The sequence below is a fragment of the Cyrtonyx montezumae genome, unplaced genomic scaffold (assembly GCF_038088225.1).
Source record: "Cyrtonyx montezumae isolate F1298 unplaced genomic scaffold, pur_monq_1.0 scaffold_20, whole genome shotgun sequence".
NCBI lineage: Eukaryota > Metazoa > Chordata > Aves > Galliformes > Odontophoridae > Cyrtonyx > Cyrtonyx montezumae.
In genome coordinates this window covers 4,068,452-4,084,639 of record NW_027071937.1, presented here as the reverse complement: position 1 = coordinate 4,084,639, position 16,188 = coordinate 4,068,452, and the positions used below count along the sequence as shown (strand labels likewise).

At 45.1% G+C, this 16,188-nt stretch overlaps 1 protein-coding gene and 1 non-coding gene across 17 annotated transcripts in view; both read left to right on the top strand.

Annotated features, from left to right (window-relative positions):
- The window catches only part of PRRC2B (proline rich coiled-coil 2B), a 43,533-nt gene that overhangs the window by 25,357 nt on the left and 1,988 nt on the right, over positions 1–16,188 (top strand). For 6 of the 16 annotated variants that reach the window (XM_065737413.1, XM_065737410.1, XM_065737411.1 and 3 more), the window contains 17 exons: positions 25–235; positions 880–2,946; positions 3,939–4,138; positions 4,566–4,711; positions 5,883–6,024; positions 7,141–7,223; positions 7,917–8,108; positions 8,227–8,442; positions 8,883–8,969; positions 9,879–9,983; positions 10,548–10,740; positions 11,784–11,881; positions 12,680–12,807; positions 13,149–13,389; positions 14,404–14,580; positions 15,219–15,310; positions 15,877–15,997. In XM_065737413.1, coding sequence (XP_065593485.1) covers positions 25–235; positions 880–2,946; positions 3,939–4,138; positions 4,566–4,711; positions 5,883–6,024; positions 7,141–7,223; positions 7,917–8,108; positions 8,227–8,442; positions 8,883–8,969; positions 9,879–9,983; positions 10,548–10,740; positions 11,784–11,881; positions 12,680–12,807; positions 13,149–13,389; positions 14,404–14,580; positions 15,219–15,310; positions 15,877–15,997 — 4,499 coding nt within the window. Of the gene's footprint in view, positions 1–24; positions 236–879; positions 2,947–3,938; positions 4,139–4,565; positions 4,712–5,882; positions 6,025–7,140; positions 7,224–7,916; positions 8,109–8,226; positions 8,443–8,882; positions 8,970–9,878; positions 9,984–10,547; positions 10,741–11,783; positions 11,882–12,679; positions 12,808–13,148; positions 13,390–14,403; positions 14,581–14,827; positions 14,920–15,218; positions 15,311–15,876; positions 15,998–16,188 lie in introns of those variants that run through there. The other 10 variants (XR_010622282.1, XR_010622281.1, XM_065737418.1 and 7 more) reach the window with 10 other exon arrangements.
- Positions 10,968–11,038, top strand: LOC136049453 (small nucleolar RNA SNORD62). The gene has a single exon (XR_010622304.1). It is a non-coding gene; the product is annotated as a small nucleolar RNA SNORD62 (small nucleolar RNA).

Below are 16,188 nucleotides of genomic sequence, written 5' to 3'. Positions count from 1 at the left end.
TGATATGAACTCTGTTGTGACCAGGAATTATGAAGCCCATGATTCAGCAGGACTCCATCAATGGAAACAGCTGTCGATCTGAAGATCAGAACTGTCAGACAGAAAGGAAGGCTTCTCCCATGGACCCTGTGCCAGTATGGGGCCCGGAGGGTTATGCGTCTCTGCAGAGCAAAGGGTACTCCTTGTCACATCAGAAGCAGGCTGACAACATGACCATGGAGGGGCTGCATGCCAGGTGAGTGCAGATATCCACTGTCCTCACATATGCTGTGATGGGAGGCCATGCTGCCATAAGAGGGCATCTCCTACTGAAAAGCAGGCTTAGAGTTGACCTAAAAGATGTCAGACAGGCCAGGATACTGATCTGGTAGCACCATTTTGTTGTTGAGTTTTTATGTTTTGAAGATGCTTACTTAGTTATGACTTAACTCGGTCTTTCTGTCTGATGCTGGTCCAGATTGGCCAGCTTGGAGCCTTCTGGGGCTGCCTGTTCAGTAGGAGTGAGTCGCTTGTCATTTACATGGATAGGTACTAAAAACGATGAGTCAGAAATTCTTGTCATTTCTAGTTTGTCTCCTAATTCTTTTGGACTTCCTGAATTCAGTTACTTGTTGGGCTGAATTTCCCATTATTTCTTAAGTTTTCTGCCTGTCATAGGAACTGCTTTCTTTATCATCCATTGATTTGACAAACCAGATAGTACAGCCTGGGGCCATAGCAGATCTGCCCAGCATTTGGGTACTTACAGGCTCATTGTCTCATGGTGTAGAACAAAACCTAATTTATTTTTTTTGTACTTCATGTGCCCAGCTTGGGCCCTTGGGTACGTGCTGTGCTTTGCATTGGCTGACTGTTCTATATCTGTTGTTTCCTTTATAGAAATGGTAGTTCTTACTCTTCCTCTCCTGGAAGGCCCGAGAATCTGAGCACCCAGCGAGATCTCTTTGAGGAAAGAGGAGAGGAATACCTGAATGCTTTTGACAAGAAGGCCCAAGGAGACTTTGACAGCTGCCTGTCTTCTCAGAGACTAGGTCAAGATCTCTTATTTCAGCATCAGGAGAGTGTGCAGGAAACTTGTACTTCCAGCAATCGCCATGCAAACTTGAGATGTTCACCTCTAGAGCCTGATTTTATCCAAGCAGAGAAGAAACCTGAATATAATGGCTGGGATATCAGCCACCATCAGAAACCTTCAGAGACCGCATCAGAGATTACTGAAGAAATTCCCAGGAATGAGCAGTCATTCACTGCTGACCCTTGGAAGAAAGAAGGAGCTAATACCAAACAGCCTGCTGAGGAGACAACAGAGTGGGCCCCTGAAAACCGAAGCACGGGTGTTCAACAGCAGGAGCAAATTGGGAGGACACGGCGATCAGGCCCAATCAAAAAGCCAGTCCTGAAAGCCCTCAAGGTGGAGGAGAAGGAGAAAGAGATGGAGAAGGTCAAACTGGAGGGAGAGGACACCTCACGCCATCTGAAGGAGAAGGTGACTGTTCAGAAAGTAGAAAAGGAATTGGATGATTCTTCAGCTTTACTGAACTCCACACGTTATCTGCTGGATGACAAAGGTTCTTCCCAAGCCACCCTTGCCCGAGAGGCTGAGAAGTCACAAGAGGAAGAAGAGGAGGAGGAGGAGGAAGATAAACCAGAAAGAACCTGGGAGAACAAGCTCTCCAGAGAGTCCAGTGATCTCCCTCCCACGAAAAGAAATAACTGGATCTTCATTGATGAAGAACAAGCCTTTGGTGGGAGAGGTCAAGGCCGTGGGCGAGGGAGAGGCTTCAGAGAGTTCACCTTCAGAGGCCGAGGCACTGTTGTGAGCAGTCGGGGGGTCTATATCAACCAGCGGAGCAGCCGAGGCCGAGGGCTGCGGGAGTTCAACCAGCCAGAGGACTTCCCCAGGGGCAAGCCAAGGCGACGGATTGCAAGTGAGACACATAGCGAAGGGTCGGAATATGAGGAACTCCCCAAGCGTCGCCGGCAGAGGGGCTCTGAAAACAGCAATGATGGCTCTGTACTGGACAGAGAGGACAGTGATTTGAAGAAGGGAGACTTCAAAGAGTCTTGGAGGTCCAATAAAATCTATTCAGATGATCACACTAGTCTGGACCCTAAGATGAGGGCACCAAGAGCTTTTGGGAGGTCGCTGCCACCAAGACTAAGCAACTCTGGCTATGGGCGAAGAGGTTTCATGGGCAAGGAGCCAACCCAGTGGCAAGGCAGGAGTGGGGGAGCGGGGTGGCAGGAGTACAGCCACACCTCTCCATCAGATGCTTTTGGGAGCAGGCAGCAATCTGACAGGGACTACGTTCAGGATTCTTACAAACACACGGATTCTTTCTCTAGCCGGGTTTTTGATGAGAGCCATCTGGATGACAAGAGGCACTTCTTCCAGGAGGATTACTTAGCAGATCAGGAGAACATAGAGAACAGGCCATTCAGGAGGCGCCGTCCCCCCCGTCAAGACAAGCCCCCACGCTTCAGGCGCCTCCGACAAGAGCGGGAATCGGTTGGTCAGTGGAACCCTGAGGAGGGAGGAGGCCCCAACCTGTTGCCCAGCCAGTGGGCAGGGCGGCCCAAGCTGAGCACTGCAGAGAAGAGCAGCATCTCGGGCAGACGGTCTCCTGAGCTTTCCTACCAGAACTCCTCAGACCATGCCAACGAGGAGTGGGAGACTGCATCTGAAAGCAGTGACTTCAGTGAGCGTCGTGAGAGGAGAGATGGAGTCTCAGAGAGTGAGGGCCAGCTGGAGGGTGGCCTTGGGAGTGGTAGCCTGGGAGAGAAGAGGGAGCTAGCAAAGAGGAGCTTCTCAAGCCAGAGGCCACTGGTGGACAGACAGAACCGCAAGGCTGAGCCAGCAGGATACGTGGAGCAGACTGTCAGGACTGTAGGAGCAGCTTCACGATACGAGAGCCAGCAGAATGGAGCGCTCATAAAAAGCAACAGGTAGAGTTGCTGTCTCATGTGCAAATGTCTGTCATCTGGTATGCAGGTAACATGTCAGTGGAGAAGGGCTGGGCTGTGTGTGGGGAGCTCTCTTGCCGTGTCTCTTTCGGTCTAGTGCAGGTGATTTGCAGCATTATTTATCCAACCTTAATATGTCTATGTTTGCCTGAGCAAATATCTTCTTAGACCTTAGTAGGGTCTAGTGTTGAATGGTAAAGCAGTGCTGGGTGTTTCTAAGCTGGTGGGAGGAATTCCTCCTGTGAGTACTATAAGTTAACTGACACTAAGGGTTAAGTATTTTCTCCCAAGTGTCTTGTGAAGAATCTGATGATCCACAAGCACTGGGAAGAGGATGCTGTGCCTTGCTTCTGAGCTGCTTTCATGGCTACTTTGTTAACATTCTTCTTTAATAAGAGCAGGAGGTGAAGGTTCTTGTGAAGCTTCATCATGCCGAACTTAAACGCTAATAAATAGGCAACTTGTTCTTTGTGATCTGTCATCTTGTAACCTATCTCCACCAGCTCGTGAGAAACGTGGAAGGAAAGTGGGGCAGAATGATTTTTCTGTGGGGGCTCAGTGTTGCCATCCTCCCTCCATCTATCTCCTTTCCTCTTGCTTTATATTTGGCATGGAATGTGTACCAATTGCAGCGAAGAACAAGGGAAGCTAGTAGGCTGGTGTCTGAGGGTAGGAGACTAATTCAGAAGTATAGAGCCTGCCCTGCTGGGATAAGCTAGGATATTGACTTCGTTGCAGGTGCAGCCTGTTGTTGACTCATGAATTCAGATATTGTTCTGTCTCCAACCCAATTACCCAGTAGTCCTTGTTAAGGACTCTCTGCTCAGAATTAATGTCATCTTCTGTTGAGCAAACAATGGGGAAGGATGTGATTAGGAGCCTGGTAAGGAAAATGCAACCCATGTGTTTTTTTTCTCTTGCTACTTTTCATCTTCTAGGGACAAACCTGATTCCTTTCTGTTCTTACATTGTAGATCTCCGGAAGAGGGAGGGGGCCTTGGCAACACCAGTGGTGGGAGCAGCCACTCCATTTACAGCCTGGATAGGGCCTCTCTTTCTAATGCAGAGAGTGCTGAAGGGGCAGGTAAAAAGTCAGAGAAGGAGCCCAAGTCCACTGTGCAGAGAGCAAGCGAAAAGGGAGAGACATTGTCGCAGTTTGAACTGAATTATGGAAGTGAGTAGTGTCACTGTCTCTTCTTCGTTTAACCATTAACAAACTGTGTCTTCAAGCCTGGCTGGTTCCAGCCCACTTGAACTTTAAATATCAAGTTAGATTATTTTCCATTTGCCTGAACGAGAAAATTGCAGAGCTTCTGGGCACATAATGAAAACAGGGAAGGGAAAAAAAATGAAAACCCAAACTTTCAGCCAAATCTGGCATAGCATCTCATGGGTGTTTCTGCAATAGAAAGCTTGGTTCTAGAGAGAAGTGAGGCTGTGTTTTGATCTAAAATGTTACATTTCAAGCCCCAAGCAGTGCTGCTGACTACACTTGCTTATTTGTTTGTAACAAGTGGGTCCTATTTAGATTGTGCTCTAAATAAGAGCAATTATAAAGCTTGAAATGCATACACTTTTTGATCCTTATGCACTTTATTTAGGTACCATCATTGATAGTCGGGTGTCAAGCACAGCAGAAGAGAATGAAGTAGCATCTATAGCAGGTGAAGGCTTCATTGAAGTTCTTACTAAAAAGCAGCGTCGTTTGCTGGAAGAGGAGAGAAGAAAGAAGGAACAGGCTGCTCAGGTGAGGAGTAGGAGGCAGAAACAATTTGAACTGATATGTTCTTTTTTTAAACTGTTGTCACAGGAATAAGGCTCCAGAAAGCAAAGCGGAAAAATATGCAGTTCTCCAAAGTAGAACTTATGCTGTGTGAGGCCCAAGAGGTGTAGTTTGGCTCTGTTGCAGGGGCTATTGGTCAGAAAAGAATGGTTGGAAGGTTTCTGATTTTTCTCATCTTCTAAGAGAATTGTTTAATTGTGAGTTGAATTGTCTCAAGTGACACACTCAGCTGATTTGCTCACAAAGCCTGTTGCTGACTGGGAAGCAGTGGAGCACCTCTATGCTCTCTTGCTGTATCAGCAGCACAATAGTTCTGGAGCAGGGTATGGTAGCTTTCTTCCAGGCTTGTCATGTTTGCATCTGAGCACCTTACCTAAAGAAAGTCACAATTTTATTTTCTGAATAGTGGAAAGGACTTGATTTACAAGAAAAGATGTCAGGTATGTGGATAGCTTAGTTAAGTAATGTTTAGGAGAGGGGTATTTGTCTGCTTTTATTAGAGTATTCAGAGAGGAAAATAGAATGTTTTAAGACTCAGTAAAATGTAGAGAATTAAATGCAAATAAAAAACATAATTAGAAAATCCTTCCTGACCTTGTAGTGGATGGAGTGTGTCTCCTGAACAAAGTTATGTTTGCTTGGCATTTTTTAAATAAAGCTGGAGATAAAATGTGAATGGGCCTTGAGAAAAGTCGTGCACTTTTAGAAAGATGTGATTCTGTTTTTTGTTGAGGGCATAGCTTTGTGAAAGAGCCATCTCTGTATTGTGAAATTACATACTGATCTAGCTTCATGGAGTGAAGAAGAGGAATTAAGCAAATCAGATCTGATGTACTGACAATTCTACTTCGCTTTGAGCTGCAACACTCCCTAATGCTCAAAAATGTCATGCTGCTGAAAACAGTATTTTTTCCACTTCCTTGTGAAACACAACTGTGTTTCATGAGTTAGGGGCTTTTGATGGCTGGACTTAAGATCTTCAGAGGTCCATTCCACCCCCTACAACTCTGTGATTGTGTGTGGCATTGCAGCACGTCAAAATCCAGGGATTAAACTGATTAAACTTGCTGGGAGGGAGGCGTTATTAACCCAGATCAGTGACAAGTCTTAACAGCCTGTGCTTTTTCTATCTCAGGCACCAGCTAAGGCCCGTGTTCTTCAATCTCGCATTCCTCCTCGATTTGCGAAGAAGCAGAACAGCTTGTGCTTGGAGCAAAGTGATGTAACTGTGTCTGGAAACAGCTTGGGCACAGAAATCTGGGAGAGCAACAGCCCAGGTAAGTTTGGGAGTGTTTGATTTGGAGTCTTTCACACAAGCAAGGGTGTATGTGCTTAAGAGGAGACAACTTTTTTCTGATGATGTAAATGGGATGGGTACTAATAGACTTCTGGAGTGAATTGTAGGTTGCCAAGGTAGGAGAAAACCTCCAAGATCATGTAGTCCAACCATTCACCTACCACCAGTATTTCCCCACTAACCCATATCCTGTAGTACGGCATCTAAACGTTCATTGTACACGTCCAGGGATGGTGACTTGCCACCTCCCTGGGCAGCCCACTCGAGCATACTTGACCACTCTTTTTGAGGATAAATTTTTATTCGTATCCAACCTGAACATTCCCTGGTACAAATTGAGACCATTCCCTCTAGTCTTACTGCTAGTTATGTGGGAGCAGAGGCCAACCCCTCACCTTCTTTCAAGTAGCTGTAGAAAACTGTAAGGTCTCTCCTGAGACTCCTCCAAACTAAATAATTCCAGTTTCCTCAGCTGCTCCTCCTCGTAAGACTAAGACTTGTGCTCCAGACCACTCACCAGCTTCATTGCCCTTGTGTGGATGTGCTCCAAGGCCTTGATGTCTTGTAGTGAGGGGCCCAAAACTGAACACAGTACTTGAGGTTCAGCCTAACCAGAGCTGAGTACAGGAGAACAATCACCTTTCTGCTCTTAAGTCTGTTCAGAACTGTACTACTAAACTGTCCACCTCCTGTTGTTGGGCATGTCAGTCTCCCAATCCGTTTTGTGAGCCTTTTTGTATGATCAGGGTCCTAGCGTTTTTTAGGCTTGTTGGCCTTGATCTACTTCAGCCGCCTTCTGATTTTGCTCTCCTCTTATCCTCTAGCCCTGAGTAGCTAGTGCCTCCCTTGTTTCACTCTCTCTCCTATTCTCGCATTCCTGAAGAATCTCTTTCCTCTGTTGTCTGTCCTCCACTCTCTGCAGCCTATCTTCTCTGCCCATCTCAGCTGACAGGGGGATCAGTAACTTTTTGAGGTAGTGAAAACATCCTTTCTTAAATCTAGAAATGAAATGTTAATTGTGCAGCATGCACAGTGCCCAAGATATGCTCCCAGTTCTGTTTAAAGCAACTGATCACTTCCCTGTGTTTTCTTCCAGCTCTTTCAGTTCAATCTCCTGGAAGTGATTCCTGGAGCAAGCCTGTAAATACCTTTAATGGTACTGAATCTAGTTCCACTGAGGTAAGTGGGAACTTGTGTGCCATTCAGGTATCGTGTATGTAGAATTCTAACATAGGTGGCTTATGCTTCTCATTGCTCCATCTGTGCTTAGTGACCGTCAGCTCTGCTTGTGCAATTTTAAACTGCAGTTCTGATTTAAGCTTCATGCTGCTCTAACCTAGAGGGCCAGGTGTTGTTTAGTGTTAGATGTGGGCTTAAGTCTGCAGTAACTATCTGGTAGGTGCATTCTAGGGTTGTGCTCATAACTGGAAGCAATCTCTGTTGTCCAGGAAGGTGAAATACTGTAGATAATGGTTTTTATGCCTCATTCGTCTGAGCAGTGCATAGCTGTAGCCTTAATGCAGGGTTGGCAGAGGAAGTTTCAGAATGTTTCACCCGTGGAGACCACAGTTCAAGTCTGGTTTGGTGCAACAGGGACATAAGTTTGTCAGTCTCAGCCTGTTCGGCACGTGTGCTGCTTTCACGTTATTCTGAAGCCACAGTGGGGTTAATGCCATGGTGAGCCTGTCTCAGGGTTGTGTAGCAGTAAAGCAGTAGCTGAGGGATGCTGCAGGTCAAGACCAACTCCTCTGTAGTTAACCCACAATGTGATTTCAAAAGGGGACATGGTCTTGCTGTTTTCTGGGATATTTTTCCTCCTTTGTGGATTTGGGTCAAAGTCCGGGGCTTTAACGCATTTCGTGCTTTGCATAGCAGGGTTTTAAAGGCAGCCAGGGGGATAGTGGCATTGACTTGAGTGCGGAGTCTCGGGAATCCTCCGCGACCTCCTCTCAGCGCAGTTCTCCATATGGCACCCTCAAACCAGAGGAGATGAATGGGGCTGGCCTGGTGGACCCAAAGCCTGACTGCCAGAAGGAGCAAGTGCAGAAGCAATCTGATAAAAAGGTAATCTGGATTTGCAGCCAAGCCAGAGCACATAGTGAGAGACCTTGTGAAGTGGTTCTTTTGTTCTTAATAGCACTTTTAAGGCTTGAGAAGGGGTTATTTGGTCTTTTTGTCTCAGCCTCTCTGCTTTCCTGTTAAGGATTCAGATCAAGGCTCAGGACAGAACAAGGAACACAAGCCTGGACCAATCGGCAACGAACGCTCCCTGAAAAACAGAAAGGGTTCGGAGGGAACGGAACGGCTGGAAGGGAATATTCCCCCTGTTAATGGGGTGGAAATTCACGTGGATTCTGTACTTCCTGTGCCACCCATTGAATTTGGAGTAAATCCTAAAGTGAGGATTGAATTTAATTTTATCTTCTTGGTGGTTTGAGCTTGTTGAGATGTGAAAGGTGGTTTGAGGCAACAGGATTGTTTAGAGGAAGCTTCCAGTGTATGCACTGTGGATTTGTCTTCAATTTCACTGACACAAACCAGGTTCTTAAGATGTGTTGGCCAAACACATGATATCCTTTTGTAAGTAGTGTCCCAGGGACCTTTTGGGGTGGTGACAGATGTGACAGACAAAATAGTGGCCTTCTAAGCCTTTGTGCCTCTGGGGATTGCCTGCTGCTAAGTGCTGAGAAGCATCTCCATGTTGTCTTTCAGCGAGGCTTACTGAAGGACAGTCTTTAGTTTCTAGTGTCATGATTCAGGCTGAAGTCATTAATCATGAGAAGCAGGCTGGTGGAACCTTGGATCTGGATTTGAATGTTGTATGTTCCGCTTCCTCAGGATTCTGACTTCAGCTTGCCACCTGGTTCTGCTTCTGGCACTGCAGCTAACCCTGTTGCCAAATTGCAGGATGCCTTGGCCAGTAATGTAAGTATCCCTTTTTTATTTTTGTTTTGATTCATCTTACCCTCTCCTTGGTTAAACCTCAGATGCTATCAAATAGAGAAAGCTTGTTTCTTTACAGTTGACGTAAGACTTAATGCTCAGGCATCTCACGTGGTTAAGATCCATAATGGAAGTTTGTTCCCCTGAGGTACCTTGATAAAATGAACATCACTGGTGTGGAAATGGTGCAGGGAGCAACTCTGTTACCATTCAGTGATGTGTAGGGCAAGAGGTGTTACTGATCTGAGATAACTAATCTCCTCCCCCTGAGACACAGAGGAGTGCTGGTAATGGACACGATGGGGATAGTGGTGTTTTTAGTTCTAGACTGGCATCTTCCTCAGAAGATCTCATCTGCCACAACACAACACAGAACTGTTATCTTTTTAAGTCAGGATGTTCGAGAAGTTTCCTAGCTTGTTCCAGCCATCTGTGTGTTTCATTATTATACGTGTAGGTGTGAGCACACTGAGAGCCCGGCTTGTAACAGCTGTGGACAGTGATGTGAGAAACTCGCAGGGCTGCTCTTGAAATGTTTCCAAGTTTGTAGGTGGTTAGAATTTTTGACTTGTCTTAAGGGGTCTTTCTTTGGAGAAATTCTCTTTCAGAAACAAGTATTGTGTGAAATTGAGGTAGATCCTAAATGTCTTCTGCAGATTTATGTTACTAGGTCCAATTGATGTTTAAGTGGATATTGATGTAACTGGATGTAAAGGATGTGGTTGCACACCATCAAAGCTTCATTTGTTCCATCAGCGGAATGGATAACAGTTCAATGCAGTACTTAACTCCTGCTCTTCAGGCTTGAATCCTTTGAGGTGTAGTTACTACAGCTGCCAGCTGAGGCTGTAGTACTTCTCGAATATTCACCATGCACCAATCTCCCCTCAGGCAGGGTTAACACAGTCCATTCCCATTCTGCGAAGAGATCATCACCTCCAGCGGTGCATTGGCCTGAACCCAATGTCCTTCCCCACTGCAGAGCTTACTCTTAAGGTAAGTAAGCTGGCATGTATGCTCGTGCTCAAAGTGGGTACCTTGTCTGCTTGACCAGAGTAGTGAGGGTGGAGTGGTCTTTCTCTATGTTTGTTTTAGATACTGCTAAATCTTAATTACTTCCTGTGAAAGTTACGTATATTTGCTGTTATCATGGATGAAGAGGGATGAGTTCCAACAGTCCTGGATGCTGAAGTCCTCATTAATTGTAAAAATAAAATAAACGTGCAGCAGAGCTTTCTGGCTAGTGACTCTCAATAAGTGGGTAAGGTGACCCATCAGTGATATTAGACATCTGATGTTTAAAAACAGCAACAAAAAAAAAACCAAACAAAGAAGAAACATTCCACCTTGCAACCCCCAGAACAACTTGTCAAATACCCAGAGGGATGTTTATGAGGGATACTTACCCACTGGGAATGGATGTGAAGCCTCTTGGTCTGAGACCTGTTAGCTCTCAACTCTGATTAGAGTGGATTTGGATTGAACAGATGAGCAGTTCTAAACCTCAGTATTATCCTCCACGTTTGAATTGTCTGCAGTTATCACCCTTCATTTCCATAGATGGAGTCTGCTCGTAAGGCTTGGGAAAACTCTCCTAGTTTACCAGAACAGAACTCTCCAGGAGGTGCAGGCTCAGGCATCCAGCCTCCTTCCAGTGTTGGAGCTTCCAATGGTGTCAGCTACAGCTCTTTTGGTGGAGTTTCTATGCCTCCTATGCCTGTGGCGTCCGTAGCACCTTCTGCATCTATTCCAGGTATCTGCAAACTGTAGCAGCAGTATTTGCATGGTCTGGTTGATAGCTGAATCCTCTATGGATTCTGGTAGAGAAGAGCGTCTGTGTAAATTGAAAGACTGGTTGGCATTTAACAGATCTGTAAGGAGAGTTAAGGAAAGAGGGACTGTCTCTTGAGTGTTACCAGCGTAATTTTAACAGAAGGCTGACTTTCCTCTTGACCTTAGCTGTAACTTAGTAGGGGCTCTTCTTTGTAATGCATCAACAGATCTTGCTTACCCTTCACTGTGTACTTAGTTGAATAGAAAGGAAGAGAAGAAATCTATAGCTGAGACACTCAGCAATCCCAGTAATCAGCATCAACCATTCTCCTACTCATTTTACGATTTGTAACTTTTGTGTGTGTCACACATTCTGAGCACATTCTGCTCCTTGTACATAGTGGAAAGAAATGTTCAAAAGTTTGCATAACTCTGGTAGGTGAGAAGGTGTTGCCATCCTTGAATTACGGAGGGAAAACTTGCACATTGTTGAACTTGACAGTGTTTAAAGTTAGCAAGAAATGTACCTGGAGTCTGATTCCTGGGTCCCAAAGGGCCTCTCCTGCATGCAGTGTCCTTCTCATTTCTCAATTCAAGAATGGAGTGTAATATGCAGGCAAGAAGTGATAATGAGTCAGCCACTGTAGCTAATCTGTTCAGAAAGCACGTTATTCCAAGTTAGGTCATTGATCTCCCACATTCTCACCCTGGAAAATTCTTCCCTCATTTTGCTTGAAAATCCTGTGTTGAGATATGCAGGCACAGGAGTTGCATACCACGTTCCTCTTGGTGCCACTTAGGGTAAAAATGGCTTTTAGATTTCTTACATGAAGGTCTCAAATTGCCCTTTCTGTCTCTCCTAGCTGCAAATGTGAGGTGATGGCAGAGCAGGTTTCTGGCATATAGGAAGAGTTTGGAGCACAGATTGCCAGTTCCCAAACTGTTAGTTTTGATGGACTGGCAGGCTTCTGTAGTGTGCTGTGCCTGTACCTTGAATTACAGCTTTTCTTCTCTGATATTTAGGTAACCATATCCCACCCCTGTATCTGGATGGCCATGTATTTGCAAGTCAGCCCCGCCTGGTTCCTCAAACAATACCTCAGCAGCAAAGCTACCAACAAGTAAGGCAGATATGTAACGAGCTAATGGTTTATCTTGCAGGGTGGTGTGTAAGAAATGATGTTTATCTCTCTGATATCCCAGGAGAGCTTACGTATTAAGGTACCATGAATGCTGCTTCCCAGTAGGGTGTTAGAGGTTAGTGAAATTAAAGGGAGAGATTATTTGTTTGTTTAAAAAAAAAGGCTGGGTTTAAGTGAAGTGTGTGCTGAGAAATCCGCATGAGTTGAGGTGACTAGTAGTGGCATGAAGCTGCATCAGGGTAGTTCAGATCAGATATTAGGAAAAGGTCCTTCACTAGGAGGGTGCTCAGGTGCTGGAGCATGCTTCCCAGGGACATGGTCATGGCAGAGTTTAAAAAGCATTTTGACAACATGCTCAAACGTGTTGTTTATTTTCTAGGCAGCCTTTCGTGGAGCAGGAGTTGGACTCAGTGATCCTTGTGGGTCCTTTCCAACTCAGAATATGTCTGTGACTTGCAGTAAATTCTACAGCCAATCAATACTGCTGGGAGATTTCACTAGACTTAGTAAATAGGGTGTTGATAGGGTTGAGGAGAGGGAGCATGTTGGTCCCCTAATGTATCCAATCAGATGCCTCTTGCAGCACTCTTCTCAGGTGCCTGTGCAGTCTCTTTCCTTGCCAGTGTGCTCCTCTTTTGTAGGAAGGACTGTGCAGAGCTGCAGTGTAGGTCATTGTCATGGCACTTTAACTTGTTGAGGGAAAGGATGGCTTTGTAGTAGCCTGGGAGAGCTTTTGGTTGCTCTTGTACCTCTTACTCATCTCAATTTCTTCTGTAGGCTGCTGCTGCTCAACAGATTCCCATTTCTCTCCACACATCCTTACAGGCCCAAGCTCAGCTTGGCTTGAGGGGTGGTCTGCCTGTTTCTCAGTCCCAGGAGATGTACAGCTCCATACAGCCCTTCAGGTAACTACTTTACAACTTTTCATTTCCTTGTGGCCTTTGTATAGCTCACGTCTAGGACAGTGGCAAGGTCTGTCCTTGAAACATTCAGTTGCAGGGCCTGCCTTCTTAAAGGATATAATCTATCTTGGGAAATACGCAGAAGGAGGGTGTTTGTGGGGTGAAAAGCAGATTGCTTAATGGGAAATTCAGTGCCAGCTGTTTACTGGATTTGGCTTATTCTGGGAAGGAGACTGTAGAGTCAGTTTGATCAGAGCTGAGTACCTGCATAGGGTACCTCGATAGGCGTGTGTGGTCTGTGAGTTTTTCTATATAATGACTTCAAGGACCTTTTTCTTCTCCAGGTCTCAGGTGTATATGCACCCCAGTCTGTCTCAGCCCAGCACCATGGTCCTGACAGGAGGCACTGCTCTAAAGCCTCCATATTCCGCCTTCCCAGGCATGCAGCCCTTGGAGGTGGTGAAAACCCAGTCTGGATCTCCCTATCAGCCCTTGAATGGAAGCCAGGCACTGGTTTATGAAGGCCAGATAAACCAAGCAGCTGGTATGGGAGCCTCCCAGATGATGGACTCTCAGCTTACACAGGTCAGGAGCAGGGCTTGTGAGGCGCTCTTGTGTAGGGTATCACTTGTTCCTGAGGCTGTGTTGAAACTGATATTTGTCTTAAATCATGTGTTTGTGTGAGCTAAGTTTGTTGTAAAGAGGTAAAAGATTTTTCCGTGTGGCTCTTCTGTGAGCTATTGCTTCAAAAACACAGCACCTTATTTAAAGAGATACTTACTAATTACTTGTAGGTCATCTCAGTAGGGACATCTTGCATTGAGGGATGTCCTCATCCTCCACATAGACATGTGCAGAATCAAATCTTGCAGTGCTTCCCAGGTAGAAGGCCCTGGTGTGATAGTTGTCTTCAAAGTACTACTTCCAAGAGCCAATAGGGTAAATTCAGCCTTAGATTTTTATTATTTTTATCACAGTGATGTTGTGGTACCTCCCAAATGCAGCAGTTGTGAGTACTGCCAGATAAACGAGAACAAATGGGAGCTTGTTGAGTCATGAGCTGCTTCTTGTAAATCCTCTTTAATTATTAGCATAATCAATTTGAAATTCATTGCAGAAGATAGAGAGGTAACCACTGCTTTCTCCAGAGTTCAACTCCCCAAAATACTTCGGTGTGAAAGTAGAGCAGACTTTGTGGCTCAGGTATTAAGTCTGCAAATGGAGTGTCTGATACTGCTGTTGGATGAAGAGAAAAATTGTACATGCAGAGATGAGGAGGAAGGCTGAAAAACTGAATGAAGGTTCTATGTTAAGGAGCATAACTGCACTGACGAGGAAAGCCCTTAGTGCAGTTACGTTAAACTGATGCTGTGTTTAAAAACCCATCTGGCAGAGTGTCAGCAGTGCTGCCAGCACATGCCTTTTGGTGTGAAATCTCCTCTGATACATTAATTTGCATTTAGCCAGTGCCAGACTGCACTATTTTTGACATTGTTTATAGCAATACTTTGCTTTCAGGATATTAGGAGAGAGCATCTCAACCCAACGCAGTAAACACTACTACTACTTAAAAGTAACCTACATGTCCTTATCACACAGCTAACCATGCCTGTGCCTGGCTCCCAGCTCCCGCTGCCCCGCTATGGCTCTGGCCAGCAGCCCCTGATTCTGCCACAATCCATCCAGCTTCCTCAGGGGCAAAACCTGTCTGTAGGAGCTCCCCGAAGAATTCTTCCTCCTGGATCACAACCTTCAGTTCTTGCTGCCAGCAGGGAGGTGAGGATTAACTGAAGTTTTCCCCCTTGATTTTGCTTGTTAATGGAGAGAAGACTAGCTTGTTGGGAGTCCTTAAATATCAAAGGCAAATACTGGTGTTAAAATAAAGGAGCCGTTTTCTTCTCGTCTCCAAAGCACAGGCCAGCAGTCTTTCAGGTTTTGCTGCTGGCCATCATTCTGTTTCCAGGGATCCATATCCTGCCTTGATCCAGTTTGGAGTCTCCAGTTTTATTACATGTTTACACAGGTTTCCCCAGAGTGCTTGAGGGGTGGTGAGCTCCAGACACAGTTGGAATACTGCCCAGATATTTCACACTGTTGTGAAGCTTGTCCATTTGAGTAGGTATATTAATGTCATGTCTGGTTTGATGGATTTGTATTATAAGTTTGTCTATTCTAGGGTTGAAAGAGTACAGCAGTTAACTTCCAGGTTTAGTATTTGCTGGTGCTACTGGCTTGTTTGTTTAATACAAGCAGTTCTTTTCACTTCAAATCCTAGTTTTCTTCATCTGAAAAATGTTTCTTCTTTTAATGGGCTCATGGATAGAAGGGCAGAAGTTTAGCTTAAGTGTTCATATTATAACAGACTTTCTCTGAAAGCAGAAATGATATATCCTCTTGTTTATTTTTCTCTGTAGTCTTCCCAGATGGAAATGAAAGGGTTTCATTTTTCCGATGGTAAACAGAATATGTCCTCCGGAGGGTCTGTACCATCACCACATGCATACAGGTAAATGCTTGCAGAATTTGGCCTCTGTAATCTGAGTGAGGAGGAAGTAGCATTCCCCATTTGTAGTGACATGGTGCTTGTATGTTATCCCTGTATAAGATCCACTCGGGTTTTCATGTGTAGAATATACTTAGTATAGTCCAAATGCTTGTACCAAAATGTATGATAATGGCTTTCATTCTTGGTTAGGGACTAGTGTGTCTCTGGTGCGGTCTTTAGCACTTGTGGGAGTTGTGTGAACTTGTTTTCAACATCATAAAGGCAAATTGGAATTCTGTTTGTGTGTGTTTCTTGTTTAGGTAGAAAATGAGCATCATTGAGTGAATGTTTTAGTTCCAGCATGGTCTCATCTTCTCAAGATGAGAGGCAGTAATATGTAAATGTTCCAAACCTTCAGGTCTCTAAGACTCTTCGAGACTTTCAATTACTTTTTTTTTCTTCTAAGCAATTCATATGTTTTCTTTTGGGTTGGGTAGTTCATGGGTTCAGACTCATGCTCTGTCTACTGCTGCTTTCTGCTGGTTTTTTTTCTTTCACACATGAATAAGGTTCTTGTTCCATTGTAGAATTTACTCCATGAATGTTGTCGACTCTTCGATTTCCAGGCCTAGCTCTGCCAGCCCAAATGGGAAGCCATCTGGACCAGCAGTTAGTATGGGCTCTGTGCAAGGACACTATGTGCAGCAGGTAGTGTATGTCAGTGCTCTGACCCAGTAGTGTCTGTGCTTCTGCAGTATCACCTTTGTTCCTTGTACTTGAGAGGGTGACAGCGTAGTAAAGCTATATGTGTAAGTTATTTTCCTTTCAGGGAAGGCAAGAGAGGGGACCAGGTGGGTGCTGTATTGAGACTGAGTAATGCTGGGTGATTGGAGCTCAGG